Consider the following 12785-nt stretch of genomic DNA (forward strand, 5'->3'; position numbering starts at 1 on the left):
GGCAGCATAAGCAGCGACTTGCATGGTTACAGAAGAAGGGAGAGCAGCACCTGGCCAAACCTGTCTTATGAAGCTCTTGGGAGTACTGGAGCCTTCTCCAGGTCTACCCCTGCTGATTGAGCAAAGAGGCACCTTTTAAAGTGGTGAATGAATGAATGTTTATTATGGTCAATGACCAATAACAGAAACAACACAATACAGCTCATTTCACATATACAAGAAAATATTATTTAACCAATTCATTCTAATACTGTTTACTCAAACAATTTAGATCTAATCTTACTTGCTGCTGCACAAAATGTAGCCACATTCAGTGTGTTATGCATTCACTGCAATCTGCTAACAGAAAAGAAACATACCCATCTTCTGTTCTATCAGGGATATTCAATTAAAAAAGGGGAAATCAATTCAGAACTAATATCCCTGTAAAATAAGCAAAGCATGAGCTACCGATTCTACACCTTGACCACAGGGACAGATCCGATTATTAATAGGGATTTCCTTATATCTTCCCTCTACTACAGCTGATGGTAAAGCATTAAATCATGCTAGAGAGAAGGCTCTTCTCTGAGACTTGGTAACGAAATTAAATTAATATTGTGTGGGTTTGGGGTAATTTGTAAAACTACCAACAAGGTTACTTGCAGAAATTTGTGCAAGATCACTCTGTTTTTCAACATCTGCTATACACTGCTTGATAAGGCTTGATTGGCGCTGGCAGAGCAGCTGGCCGTTACAGGGGAAGGGAAATCAGTAATTTAGTAACTGTTTCCACTTCCAACTGTTCTGTCAACTCTTCGGCCTTGGGGAGCAGCTCCAACGACCCACAGAATCTGGCCTTGCTCCTTTGCAATGCCAGGTCAGTTCAGAATAAGACCGAAATTGTCCACGATCTGATCGTGGATGAGGGAGCTGACCTGGCATGTATAACGGAGACCTGGTTGGGGGAGGCGAGTGGTCCAGTGTGGGCTCAGCTTCTCCCACCAGGTTACTCTGTCGTGGAACAGGCCAGGGGAAGTGGGCGGGGGGGTGGAGTGGCTGTGGTCCATAAGAATACCATTTCCCTTACCAGGGCCCCTGTGAGACAGCTGACTTATATTGAGTGCATATTTTTGAGGCTGGGAACTAGGGATAGATTGGGAATTCTGTTGGTGTACCATCCACCCCGCTGCCCAACTGACTCCCTAACTGAGCTGACGGTGCTGGTTGCGGAGTTGGTGTTGGAGTCTCCGAGACTTTTGGTGCTGGGGGACTTCGATATCCACTTTGGGGCTGGCTTGTCTGGTGCGGCTCAGGAGTTCATAGCAGCCATGACAACTATGTGCCTATATCAACTAGTTTCTGAACCGACTCACGTTGCCGGCCATGCACTCGATTTGGTCTTCTGTTTGGATCGGGGGGGTGTTCCGTGGGTGGGGAATCCAGTGGTTTCCCCATTGTCATGGACGGACCACTACCTGGTTAAGGTTGGTCTCACAGCCGCAATCCACCCCTGCAGCGGCGGTGGACCTATTAGGATGGTCCGTCCGAAAAGGCTGCTGGACCCAGTGGGATTTCAAAAGGCCTTGGAGGATTTTGACGTTGGTGCGGCCGGTGATTCTGTCGATGCGCTGGTGGGAACCTGGAACAGGGAACTCAACAGGGCAGTAGACACGATTGCTCCTAAGCGTCCCTTCCGACCTGCTGCAAAAAGGGCCCCTTGGTATACTGAGGAGCTGCGGGGGCTGAAGTGGTTGGGTAGGCGACTAGAGCGCAAGTGGAGGAGAACTCGGTTCGAATCTGACAGGATTCAGCACGTGACCCATTTGAAGGCTTATGCGGTGGCAGTGCGCGCAGCGAAAAAGAGATTCTGGTCTGTGCGCATTGCAGCTGCAAATTCACACTCGGCGGAGCTATCCCGGGTTGTGAGGAGTTTGGTTTCTCCTCCTTCTACTTCCAGTCAGTCCCCAGGGTTGCTCAGCTGTGATGCCTTTAATGGGTTCTTTGCAAATAAGATCTCCTGTATTCGGGCTGACTTGGACTCCACTATTTCTGCAAGTTCTATGGAGGAGGTGTCCAGCAATCCCTCTTGCAGTATTAGATTGGATCACTTTCAATCTGTGACTCCTGAGGATGTGGACAAGCTGCTTGGGGCGGTGCGGCCTACCACCTGCTCTCTGGATCCTTGCCCAACTTGGCTGCTTCTATCTAGCAGGGAGATTGTTGGAGGTGGCCTAGTTAACATCATAAATGCATCGCTGAGGGAGGGTAGGGTGCCCCCCTGCCTGAAGGAGGCAATGATTAGACCACTCTTAAAGAAGCCTTCCCTGGACCCCTTAGCGATGGACAGCTACAGGCCAATCTCCAATCTCCCTTGGTTGGGCAAGGTGATTGAGAGGGTGGTGGCTGACCAGCTCCAGGCAGTCTTGGAGGAAACTGATTATCTAGACCCATTTCAAACTGGCTTTAGAACGGGCTATGGAGTTGAAACAGCCTTGGTCGGCCTGATGGATGACATTTACCAGGGAATCAACAGAGGGAGTGTGACTCTGCTGGTTCTTCTGGATCTCTCAGCGGCATTCGATACCATCGACCATGGTATCCTTCTGGATCGCCTGGGGGAGTTGGGGATAGGGGGCACTGCTTTGCAGTGGTTCCGTTCCTATCTCTCGGGCAGATTCCAGATGGTGGAGCTTGGTGACAGTTGCTCCTCAAAACGGGAGCTGTTATATGGAGTCCCTCAGGGCTCCATTCTGTCACCAATGATTTTTAACATCTACATGAAACCGCTGGGTGAGGTCATCAGGAGGTTTGGTGCTGGGTGTTATCAGTATGCTGATGACACCCAAATCTACTTCTCCTTTTCATCCTCAGGAAATGGCACTCATTCTCTAAATCCCTGCCTACAGGCAGTAATGGGCTGGATGAGGGAGAACAAATTGAAGCTGAATCCAAGCAAGACGGAGGTGCTCATTGTGGGCGCTCAGAATCTGAGGGGTGAGTTAGATCTTCCTGTGGTGGATGGGGTTACACTCCCCCAGAAGGAGCAGGTGCGTAGTTTGGGAGTACTCCTGGACCCAGGCCTCACCCTGGTATCTCAGGTGGAGGCCATGGCCAGGAGTGCTTTCTATCTGCTCCGGCTGATTCGACAGCTGCGCCCATTCCTCAAAGAGGATGACCTCAAAACAGTGGTGCATCAGCTGGTAACCTCCCGGCTTGACTATTGCAATGCGCTCTACATGGGGCTGCCTTTGTACGTAGTCCGGAAACTTCAGTTAGTTCAGAATGCGGCAGCCAGATTGGTCTCTGGGGCAACCCAGAGAGACCATATGATGCCTGTTTTGAAACAGTTACACTGGCTGCCAATATGTTTCTGGGCAAAATACAAAGTGCTGGTTATTACCTTTAAAGCCCTGAACGGCTTGGGTCCAAGATATCTTAGAGAGCGCCTTCTTTTACATGATCCCCACCGCACGTTAAGGTCATCTGGGGAGGTCCGTCTCCAGTTGTCACCGGTTCGTTTGGTGACGACTCAGAGGCGGGCCTTCTCTGTAGCTGCTCCTGGACTGTGGAATGCACTCCCAGCGGAAATTCGTAATCTTGATTCTTTGCTGTCCTTCAAGAGAACCCTTAAAACCTATCTGTTTGGCCTGGCCTTTCAGGGTTTTTAATCAGTTTTAATTGTTTTAATACCTGGTTTTTAGGGTTTTAATTGTTTTGATAGTTTAATTGTTTTTTAAGTTGTTTTAAATTGGTATTTATATTTTTATCTCTGTTTTAATTGTTTTTAATGTTTTCTGTTTTAATTGTAAACCGCCCTGAGCCATTTCGGAAGGGTGGTATATAAATCAATCAATCAATCAATCAAATAAATAAATAATAAAAATAAAGGCAGCATACAATGGAGAATATTTTGCAGCCAATATTTGCAGCACCAGGGCCTGTTCAAGGGTCGACCTACCAGCCCTGAACCCTGCCTGTTCTTCTCTAAGTATGGACTCCTGGTCCATCCAATCAGCAAGCTTAATATACAGATGTCTAGCATATAGCTTGCTGATAACACTTAACAGGCTAACTGGTTGATAATCTGAAGGGTCTGAACGAGAACTTTTCTTATAAATAGGTACAACTACAGCAATTCTCCACTCCTCGGGGATACAAGCAGTCTGATCAATATAAGTAAACAGCCTAGCAAGTACAGGGGCCCACCATTCGATGTTTGATTTCAACAGTTCAGGGGGGATCTGATCCAACCCTGAGGTATTGCCTACTTTAAGTTGGGTGATTCTCTTAGATTTAGCATGGGGAGAGCAACTGGCCCTATCCAACCCCAGCACAGCATCCCTCCCATGGCTGTTGCTGGTGTTTGCCTTATGTTTCTTTTTAAATTGTGAGCCCTTTGGGGATGGGGGGCCATCTTCTTTATGTATTTATTTTTCTATGTAAACCGCTTTAAGAATTGTGTTGAAGAGCGGTATATAAATATCAGTAGTAGTAGTAGTAGTAGTAGTAGTAGTAGTAGTAGCAGCAGCAGTAGACTTGGCAACTTAAACTGCAACCCAGCATGACCAACAAATGTTTTCTATGTACTAACTTCATAGTGTTTAAGGAGGCAGCAAGTGCAACAAATGTGCTCTGCCATGTGATATTTAATGCAAGAAGTTACCAGGGGGTGCGGTGGGATTTGGAAAAGCTTGATCAAGAATATAGAATGGTTTAGTTCTCCTAAAGCATGTACCTCTTCCAAAGCCTTGCATTCTGGTCACTGATGAAATTAATTTGAGCTTCCCTACAGGGGAGTTTAGTTGATTCGGTGCAGTAATATATTAAAGGTTCAGTAAAATTTAGTATATAAATGGTACAATTCCTTTTATTCATTAGTATTTCAATACCCTAAGTACACAAGAGAGTATTCAAATAGCAAGTAAGTCTCGGTTTTCAGGGTTCTTTTTACAATGCTTAGTGTTTTTGTCCTGAAATGTGTAACTACTCACACATTGCATTATCACAGCCATTCTACACTAGCGACATTAACAAAGGGGCAACTGAACATCTGTGCACGCCAAAAAACACCCCCACAGGCTTAACACGGGCCTTCAATTATTTCAGTTCCTTCCCATATGATTCATCAAGCCAGGCTTCTGCACTCCACAGCCAGAACCAGAAACACGCTCCTGACAGAAATGATACAACACCCTGCTGATTCTGAGCGAGCTCCTATTGCCCGACTGACCACTGACGAGGGTAAAGCTGTGATCTGAGTTAGGCAGCAATGTTTCTTGAGGCACATAAAGCTAAGGTTAATATGGGAAGGAGTCTAATAATGATACAGGTTAGTTAAAACAATGCATCTTAGTGCAGTCACTATTCCTACAAAGGCTTTTGGGGAGCACAGAATTCTGTATGAGGCAGAATTCAATGAACTGAAGGTCTTTCCAGAGGATTGTAAAAGCTGGATTTCACTTTGACATAAATGTCCTCACTAATGTTGCCCCTGATCCAGGGGTGTCGCTATAATTGAGCGGATGGGTTCAAAGAACACAGAGCCCCCAGCTCTTGAGGGCCCTCCAGCTCCACCCCCACTATTGTTTTCATTACCTCCCTCACTCTGAGGGGCCGCCAAGGAGAAGGGCGAACATGGGCCCCCTCTCTCCTTGCTACACTCCTTCCCTGATCCATCATTAGTAGCACAGATATAATCCTGCCCCCATCTAATGGATAGGAGGAATAGTATGACTGTAATTATTTCTGCTACTTTTTAAAACAAAGGGAAATGTACAACTACAGAGCATGGCAGAAGGAAGTCATGTGGCCCTAACAAAGCTGTATTTCGGAAGGCCCATAAAGCAACAGTGCATGACTTGAATGAGGGAGGGTCTGCATGCCTTTGTAGCATTTATAGCAAAAGTGAGTTTCTGATTCTGGGTACTGAGTGAAGAGCGATTTTACTTGCTGGTGGAAAGAATGCTGACATTTGACTGGCCTGGATTTGCAAATAAAGCACAATTATCTTTGTGAGAATATGATGTTGATGATAGAATGGAGTCTTCCTAGAAATACAGGGTGTTAAGCAGAGATATAGATGATACTCTGCATCTTCAAGATCTTCTGGGCTTTGCCATCAAAGGCTGGCAAACACAGGTTATCAGGATATCTTGCTTAACATTGCACAACCAGTTTAAGAACATAAGATTGTAAGAATTGCCTTCTTGGCTCAGATCAAAGGTCCATCTTGACCTACCTTCTGTTTACAGCAGAGGCTAACCAGAATAAAAATAATTGGGGTAGTTTGGATGAAACTCCAACCAGCCAATTCTAAACACGTGGAGGAGAAGCATAGACTCATACATCTTCCCCACCCCAAGAGTACCAACTCCTATTTGGAACTAGTTAATCTGAATGTGCTTAAAAACAAGTTAATTTGCATGTTTAGGGGTGATTTAGTTTAACTGTTCCCCATAATTATAAAAGTACATGTTGGGTGGGAGAGGACAACGTAATTGAGAGGATGGTGGCCTCCAAGCTCCAGGCAGTCTTGGAGGAAACTGATTATCTAGACCCATTTCAGACTGGCTTTCAGGTGGGCTATGGGTAGAGACTGCCTTGGTAGTCCTGATGGATGATCTCCAACGGGGAATTGACAGAGGGAGTATGACTCTTAGAGGGAGTATGACTCTTAGAGGGAGTATGACTTTTAGATCTCTTGGCAGTTTTCAATACTTCTGGACCATCTGAGGGGGTTGGAAATGGAAGGCACTGCTTTGCAGTGGTTCTGCTCCTACCTCTCTTAGTCAGATTCCAGATGTTGTCCCTTGGAGACTGTTGTTCAGAATGTGAACTTTTATATGGCATCCCCCAGGGCTCCATACTGTCTCCAATGCTCTTTAACATCTACATGAAACCACTGGGAGAGATAATCAGGGGATTTGGTGCAGGATGTTAGGAACATAGGAAGCTGCCTTATTCCAAGTTAGACCATTGGTCCATCTAGCTCAGTATTGTCTACACAGATTGGCAGCAGCTTCTCCAAGGTTTCAGGCAGGAATCTCACTCAGCCCCATCTTGGAGATGCCAGGGAGGGAACTTGGAACCTTCTGCTTTTCCCAGAGTGGACCCATCTAGGGATGTGCACAAACTGGTCTGCAGGCCATGCAAGAGGCCTGTGAACCAGTTCATGCTGGTGCCAGTTCGCAGTTTGACACTGGCAGGCGGGGGGGTCTCCCTTTAAGGGCGAGGGTAGCACTTACTCCTCCCACTGCTTCCACCCCCTGCTGGCACTCCATTTTTAAAAAACATTTTGGGGGTGGCAGCGTTCCTCCCTGCAGCCCCTGCCCCCGTTGTTGGCCAGAAATACCGAAGTACGGGCTGTGCATGTGCTCGCTGCTGCGTGCACATGCACCACACACATCACACATTGCATGCACATGTTGCATGCGTGACGTGCGAACGTGACAGGTGAATGTGATGTGCGCAACGGGCATGTGCGTGGCAGGCACATGCGTGTGCATGGCGGGCGCGCACGCATGCGCATCAGCGGACGCACACACAGCGGGCACACACACACGCCAGTACCAGCGGTGATTCAAACCGGCAACCTTCTGCTTGTTAATCAAGCATTTCCCCGCTGTGCCACTTAAGGTCTGCCTAGTACCTAGAGTCAGGGGCACAGCAAGGTTGGAGTGGGCCCATTGACAAGATTTTAAAATGGTCCCCCACTCACTGAAGCTCAGCTCATGAAGTAAAGAAATCTTAAATGAGGCTGAATAGTGGTAACAAAAAGCATAATCCTAAATTATTTTTTTTAAGGTTTTGTAAATTGTGGACGATGTAAGTCATTGAATGGTACTAGAGAAAGACATGCTGTTCTGGTAGCTCCAGGTCTTAACACTCACATAAATTTTGGAGGATGAATACAACTGAAGGAAGCCCGGGCGGGTGTGCAGCTGGGGGAGTCAGTCATGTGACTTGCCTCTGGGTGCCCCCCCCAAGGCAGTGGGCCCCCAAACAACAGTCTCCCCTTGCCCTATTACAGTTATGCCCCTGCCTAGAGTTAATCAAGTCTTACTAGCTGTACACCATTAAGGCTATTTGTGTCTTGCTCCTAGACTGTGAGAGTTTCCCGCCCCACAACCAGATTTTCCTGAAGGAGGCATATCTCCACCAGGCACCAAACCTTCAATACCAATGGATCTCTCATTTTTCTTTCCTTCCAGACTGAGCTTCTTTTGTTTTATACCTGGAGGCAGTGGGAGAAAGAAATAATCTTCCCTTCCTTCCTTCCCCTCCTGTTTCCTGCTTCTGCTCTTCCCAGCCTCCACTGTCAGTTACTCATGAGGAGACCAGCTCAGCTGCTCTGCCTTCCTGACAATGGTGGCTCCAGGTTTAACAACCATAGCTAATAACTCTTGATAAACAGATCCTCTATAATTTAAACAATTCCCATAGTTTCCATCGAAATGGAAAGAATAAAACTTGTTGGGGAGCCTAGTTCTATTTTCAACTCCTTCCAGCCATTCGACTTGCTCCTTCCCTAATGGACCCTGAAACCAAGGGTTAAATTATCAGCCTTGTACAATCTGTTTACCCTCACACCCACTCTTTTGCAGGCTACCAGCCCATGGAACCAAAGTTCAATAGGCAGGCTAAGGCAAGCCATAAAACTGTTTGTTTTGTGGTCCAGATAATGATAAGGGTATACAGAGTTTTAAATTTGTAGTTTTTGTAAACATCCAATCTGACCATTTGTTAAAGTTTGGATTTGTTTGAAGTTCAGACTTGACAAAGTATGAGTTCATATTCCAGAAACCTTAGTTCTTTGAAGTTTGGGGATACCAAATTTCAGAGTGTTCACATCACCATCACATTTAAGTTTTGGATATCAGATGTCAGTGAAGAGTTCAGTGAAGGTTAGGAATTGAAAATGTCCTTGATGCATACATGTTTGCATCTGAAATTGAAGCACATGTGAAGATCACAATTCAGAATGCCGAAGGATTGTCCTGGTGAGCTGAAGTCCCACTACTCTCCAGTATCTATATTAGTGACACCACACCGGTTTGAACCTGGGAATATGACCTCTGACAGTAACTTCTTTTATCCATATATACATTTTCTAGGTTTTTCTTGTGGCAGTTCCATCTCACCCACATCCTCTGTTTCAGGGGTTCCCAACCTTGGAGTCCAACCCAGAAGTGATTGGACGATAATTCCCATTATCCCCAGCCACAATGGCCAAAGGTCAGGGGGTTGAGGGAAATTATAGTCCAGTTACATCTGGGGACCCAAGGTTGGGAACCCCTGCTCTGTTGTGTGACTTTGTCCTGGCAAGGAGCCCCTTGCTGCCTGCCCTCCTCTATTGGTGTGAATAATACCCACACATCAGCAGCTCATGGGGGGCGGGGTAGGACGGGGCAGGTCACCCTCTAAGGTATTTAGGAGTCCTACCTCATCTTACAGAAGTCCCCCCAAATCTAATGATGCATATATATCCCTCCTCAAGTGTCTCTCCCCCGCCTCCATAAGTGAGGGGTAGCTCTTCAAGCTGACCCTCTATCCGTACCCCTGGTTCAGAGAGGTACCGTATAATCATGAACAGGGCTGTGTGGTTTAATTTCTAATCAATGTTTGTCTCCTGTTATTTACAGTACTACAACTGATGTTGGGCTTTTGCTTCTTCCACTGGATCATCCTGGTAGCCCGTAGGGCAGAGTGACAGGCCACCTTGGCTCTGCAGCTGTTGCTGAACTACAACTCCCACCACGCTAACCACAATTTCCATCACCCACCCCAGCCAATGTATCGAGGCTGGGGATGATGGGATTTGTAGTTCCACGGTTGGAGAACCAAGGCTGCCTACCCCTGCCCTGGAGACTCCTTGGTTCTTTTCGTTTTCTTTTCCGCGCCAGATCCACTCGGGGACAGATATAAGTCGCGCCCCCCCGCCCCAGCCCGAACCACGTGGATTCCTTATATGGCCTTCCTTCTCTAATTGCTCTCCAGGGGCTGAGATACTTCCACCGGCTGGATCTCCGGAGGCAGGCAGGCAGGCAGGCGGTGCTTGCGGGTTGGCGCGTGCCAAGCTCCTTTCCCAGCCCCGCCGCAGACGCTCGAAGCGGGGGAGTGCGGCACGCGACGCGAACGGCGCTGCTGCGGCGAGGTGCTCTGGAGAGACCGGGGAGTGTGGCGGGGGACCTCACAGGCACTGCGGCCACAGGAGAGCGCGGGAGTCACCATGCCTCCTCTGAAAGTCTGCATCATCGGATCCGGCAACTGGTGAGTAGTAGTAGCAGGACGGGCTGCGGACGGAGGATCGCAGGCAGGCGGCAGAGAGGGGAGAGAGACCTGTTGTCGAGAGAGCCGCCCCGCCCTCGATTTCTGATGTTCTCTGTAATGCAGCAGAGCGGAGCTGCTGACGGGGACCGGGGAGGGGGGCTCTACCGGGTGGGGTGGGGGCAAGGAAGGAGGGGAGGAGAGGTGTCGCTGCAGCTGAACGGGGGAGGGGGGAGGGGACCAGTGTCCCTGGATGACAGCTTGCTCTTTGCTCTGCCTGCTGCTGGCGCCTCTTGGGAGAAGCTAGTCGCCCCTCGAGTGAGCCATCTTCACTTTTGGTCCCAGGAGGAGCCAGGAGCCACACTCCAACCTTGCTACGCCCCTCCCGGACGGGGGTGTTTTCCAGACCAGAGCGCGCAGCGAAGCGCCCTCCGGGAGCTTTCTCCTTTCATTCTGCATGCAGCTTCTGTCTTCGACTCTTTCTCATCGTTCGCGGTACACCTGAGCAAAAAGGAAAGGTCTCCCCTCCCCATTTTGCCTTCGAAAATCGAATAGCCCTTGGAGTTTGCGGACCGTTCCACCAACGAGCAACCGGGGACCACACAATGAAGCTCCCTTCGTGGCGCCGATTATTTAGTCCAGGACACTCTTGAGCCATCCTTTACAAATGATCCCAAACAGGCTGGTGAAAGTATGCTTTCCTCCAAACTGGCATGCATCCTTGAGCACCAAGCGGGGATGCTTCTATCCCCACAAGCCTGTCAGTGCCTGTGAGCATAGAATAGCTGCTGGTGGTGGTATTTATTGGAGAAGGAGAAGAACGAACTGACAAACGGGCAAAACCAAACTAATTACTGCTATTATTTATTTATTTATTTATTTGGCCCTTCTTTCAAGGATGGCCTACATGGTCTCTGCCCATTGTTTTTATTTCCACAACAACCCTGTGTGATGGACAAGGCTGAGAGACAGTAGACAGCATCCAGGTTAGTGGTGCCTGTGCACGACTGAAATCAGTGACAAGTTAGTTATGACTAGCTGAAGCCCCATTCATTTCAATGGGACTTAGTCATGACTAACTTAGTCTGGATCCTGTCCTTTGACTTGCTCAAGGCCACTCAGTGAGTTTCATGGCCAAGGGGGGGAAATGACATAACCCTATAGAGATATTTGGTAGTACAAAGCATTCACAGGGGTATTGTGCAGATATGCCCAAAGTATACTCACCAGTAGAGAGAGATAGCAGAGAACTTAGTTGGAAGAGTTTTGCTAACTTGAGTGGAGAATGAGAACTCAGATGTACCTAAAAGGTACCCAGGGATCTGGCATCTGAACTCTCAACATGATGAACAGATTTGTATGTAATATCACCTTCTGCACAACTAGACCCAAAAAGGTTTGGCTGGGATTGGAACAGATATATTGCTTTTCTGTTCTGGCTGTAAATCCAAGAAGTCATGTTGTAAAAAACAAGGCAATTTATTCAACGTGTTACAGGATTTCTGAGTGAAAGTGAGAGAGAGAAAGAACATGTGAAATCTGTTTTATAAATGGTCACCATGGAGCCGAGATGACGTAAGGAGCATTCATAACATTATGTGGGGCTCTGATTAAGTGGAATAAATTAACTCCTTATAAAATAAGAGACACAGATAGGCACACAGCAATGCTGGGACATAGCTACAGAAGCTTAAAAAAAACAACTAACCTAAATATTTTTCTGTTTGCTCCACCCTCTCCACGGCATCCATTCTCTGTTTATCATACTCAAGTGTACATAAGGATATAAGCCTACATTTGTGTGCTTCTACAGAACAGCACATGTGGGCACAGATCTCTGTTATCTTAACATCCGGTTTGGACACTCTAAAAAATAGTGTCCTTGATCTGCCCCAATGAAAGGAGCATTGTTCTGCCTTGACAGAAGAATCTTAAATAAAAACCCTACAGCACGACAAATCACATTATGTACACTTCAGAGTGAAATATTCATGCACGTTGTAGAATTGCCAGCCCTGGAGACACTCCATAATCCAAGCCTGGGAATCTTTCAGAAATGTTGTAAGGCTTATTTACTTGGGCAGGTTTGTGTGGGTCAGGAATCAGATTAAGCTATCAGAAACAATCGAGAATTGTGTATTTTAATCTTTGTTATCTATATAATGTTTCATGGCATATCACAATGGCGCCTGCATGAATGGGTGTAATGATGCAAACTCGCCATTTGGGGTGGCTCCCCTATGAAGTCAGTTGGGGTGACAACTTCAGGCAGTGAGTGTGGGTAGTGAGTGCGGATACGCCTCCACAGGTGTTGCCTCATCTGCCTGCTGCCCTCGCCCCAGTCTCAGTTCTGTGGCCACTGCCTTTCCCCCCCATCACACCTGTTCTTCACTGACCCCACCCCTCACTGACTCTGTGCCCAGCCCCCCTCGGCCAGTCCAGGCACTGTTCACCACTCTTCTTCCTTGTGTCAGCTGCTGGGGCACTCCACCATTCTACAGCACAAGCAGAGGCGTAACTATAGGGGGGCAGGGGGG

The 12785-nt window shown here is 47.6% G+C and overlaps 1 protein-coding gene across 3 annotated transcripts in view; it reads left to right on the forward strand.

Moving 5' to 3' along the window:
- The window catches only part of LOC128323720 (glycerol-3-phosphate dehydrogenase 1-like protein), a 73253-nt gene that overhangs the window by 29689 nt on the left and 30779 nt on the right, over nucleotides 1-12785 (forward strand). For all 3 annotated transcript variants that reach the window (XM_053247390.1, XM_053247376.1, XM_053247383.1), the window contains one exon: nucleotides 9979-10251. Coding sequence is in view for 2 of the 3 variants with exons in the window: in XM_053247376.1 (XP_053103351.1) it covers nucleotides 10211-10251 (41 nt within the window). In the remaining variant the exon portion in view is untranslated. The remainder of the gene's footprint in view (nucleotides 1-9978; nucleotides 10252-12785) is intronic.

Source organism: Hemicordylus capensis, chromosome 1 (assembly GCF_027244095.1).
Source record: "Hemicordylus capensis ecotype Gifberg chromosome 1, rHemCap1.1.pri, whole genome shotgun sequence".
NCBI lineage: Eukaryota > Metazoa > Chordata > Lepidosauria > Squamata > Cordylidae > Hemicordylus > Hemicordylus capensis.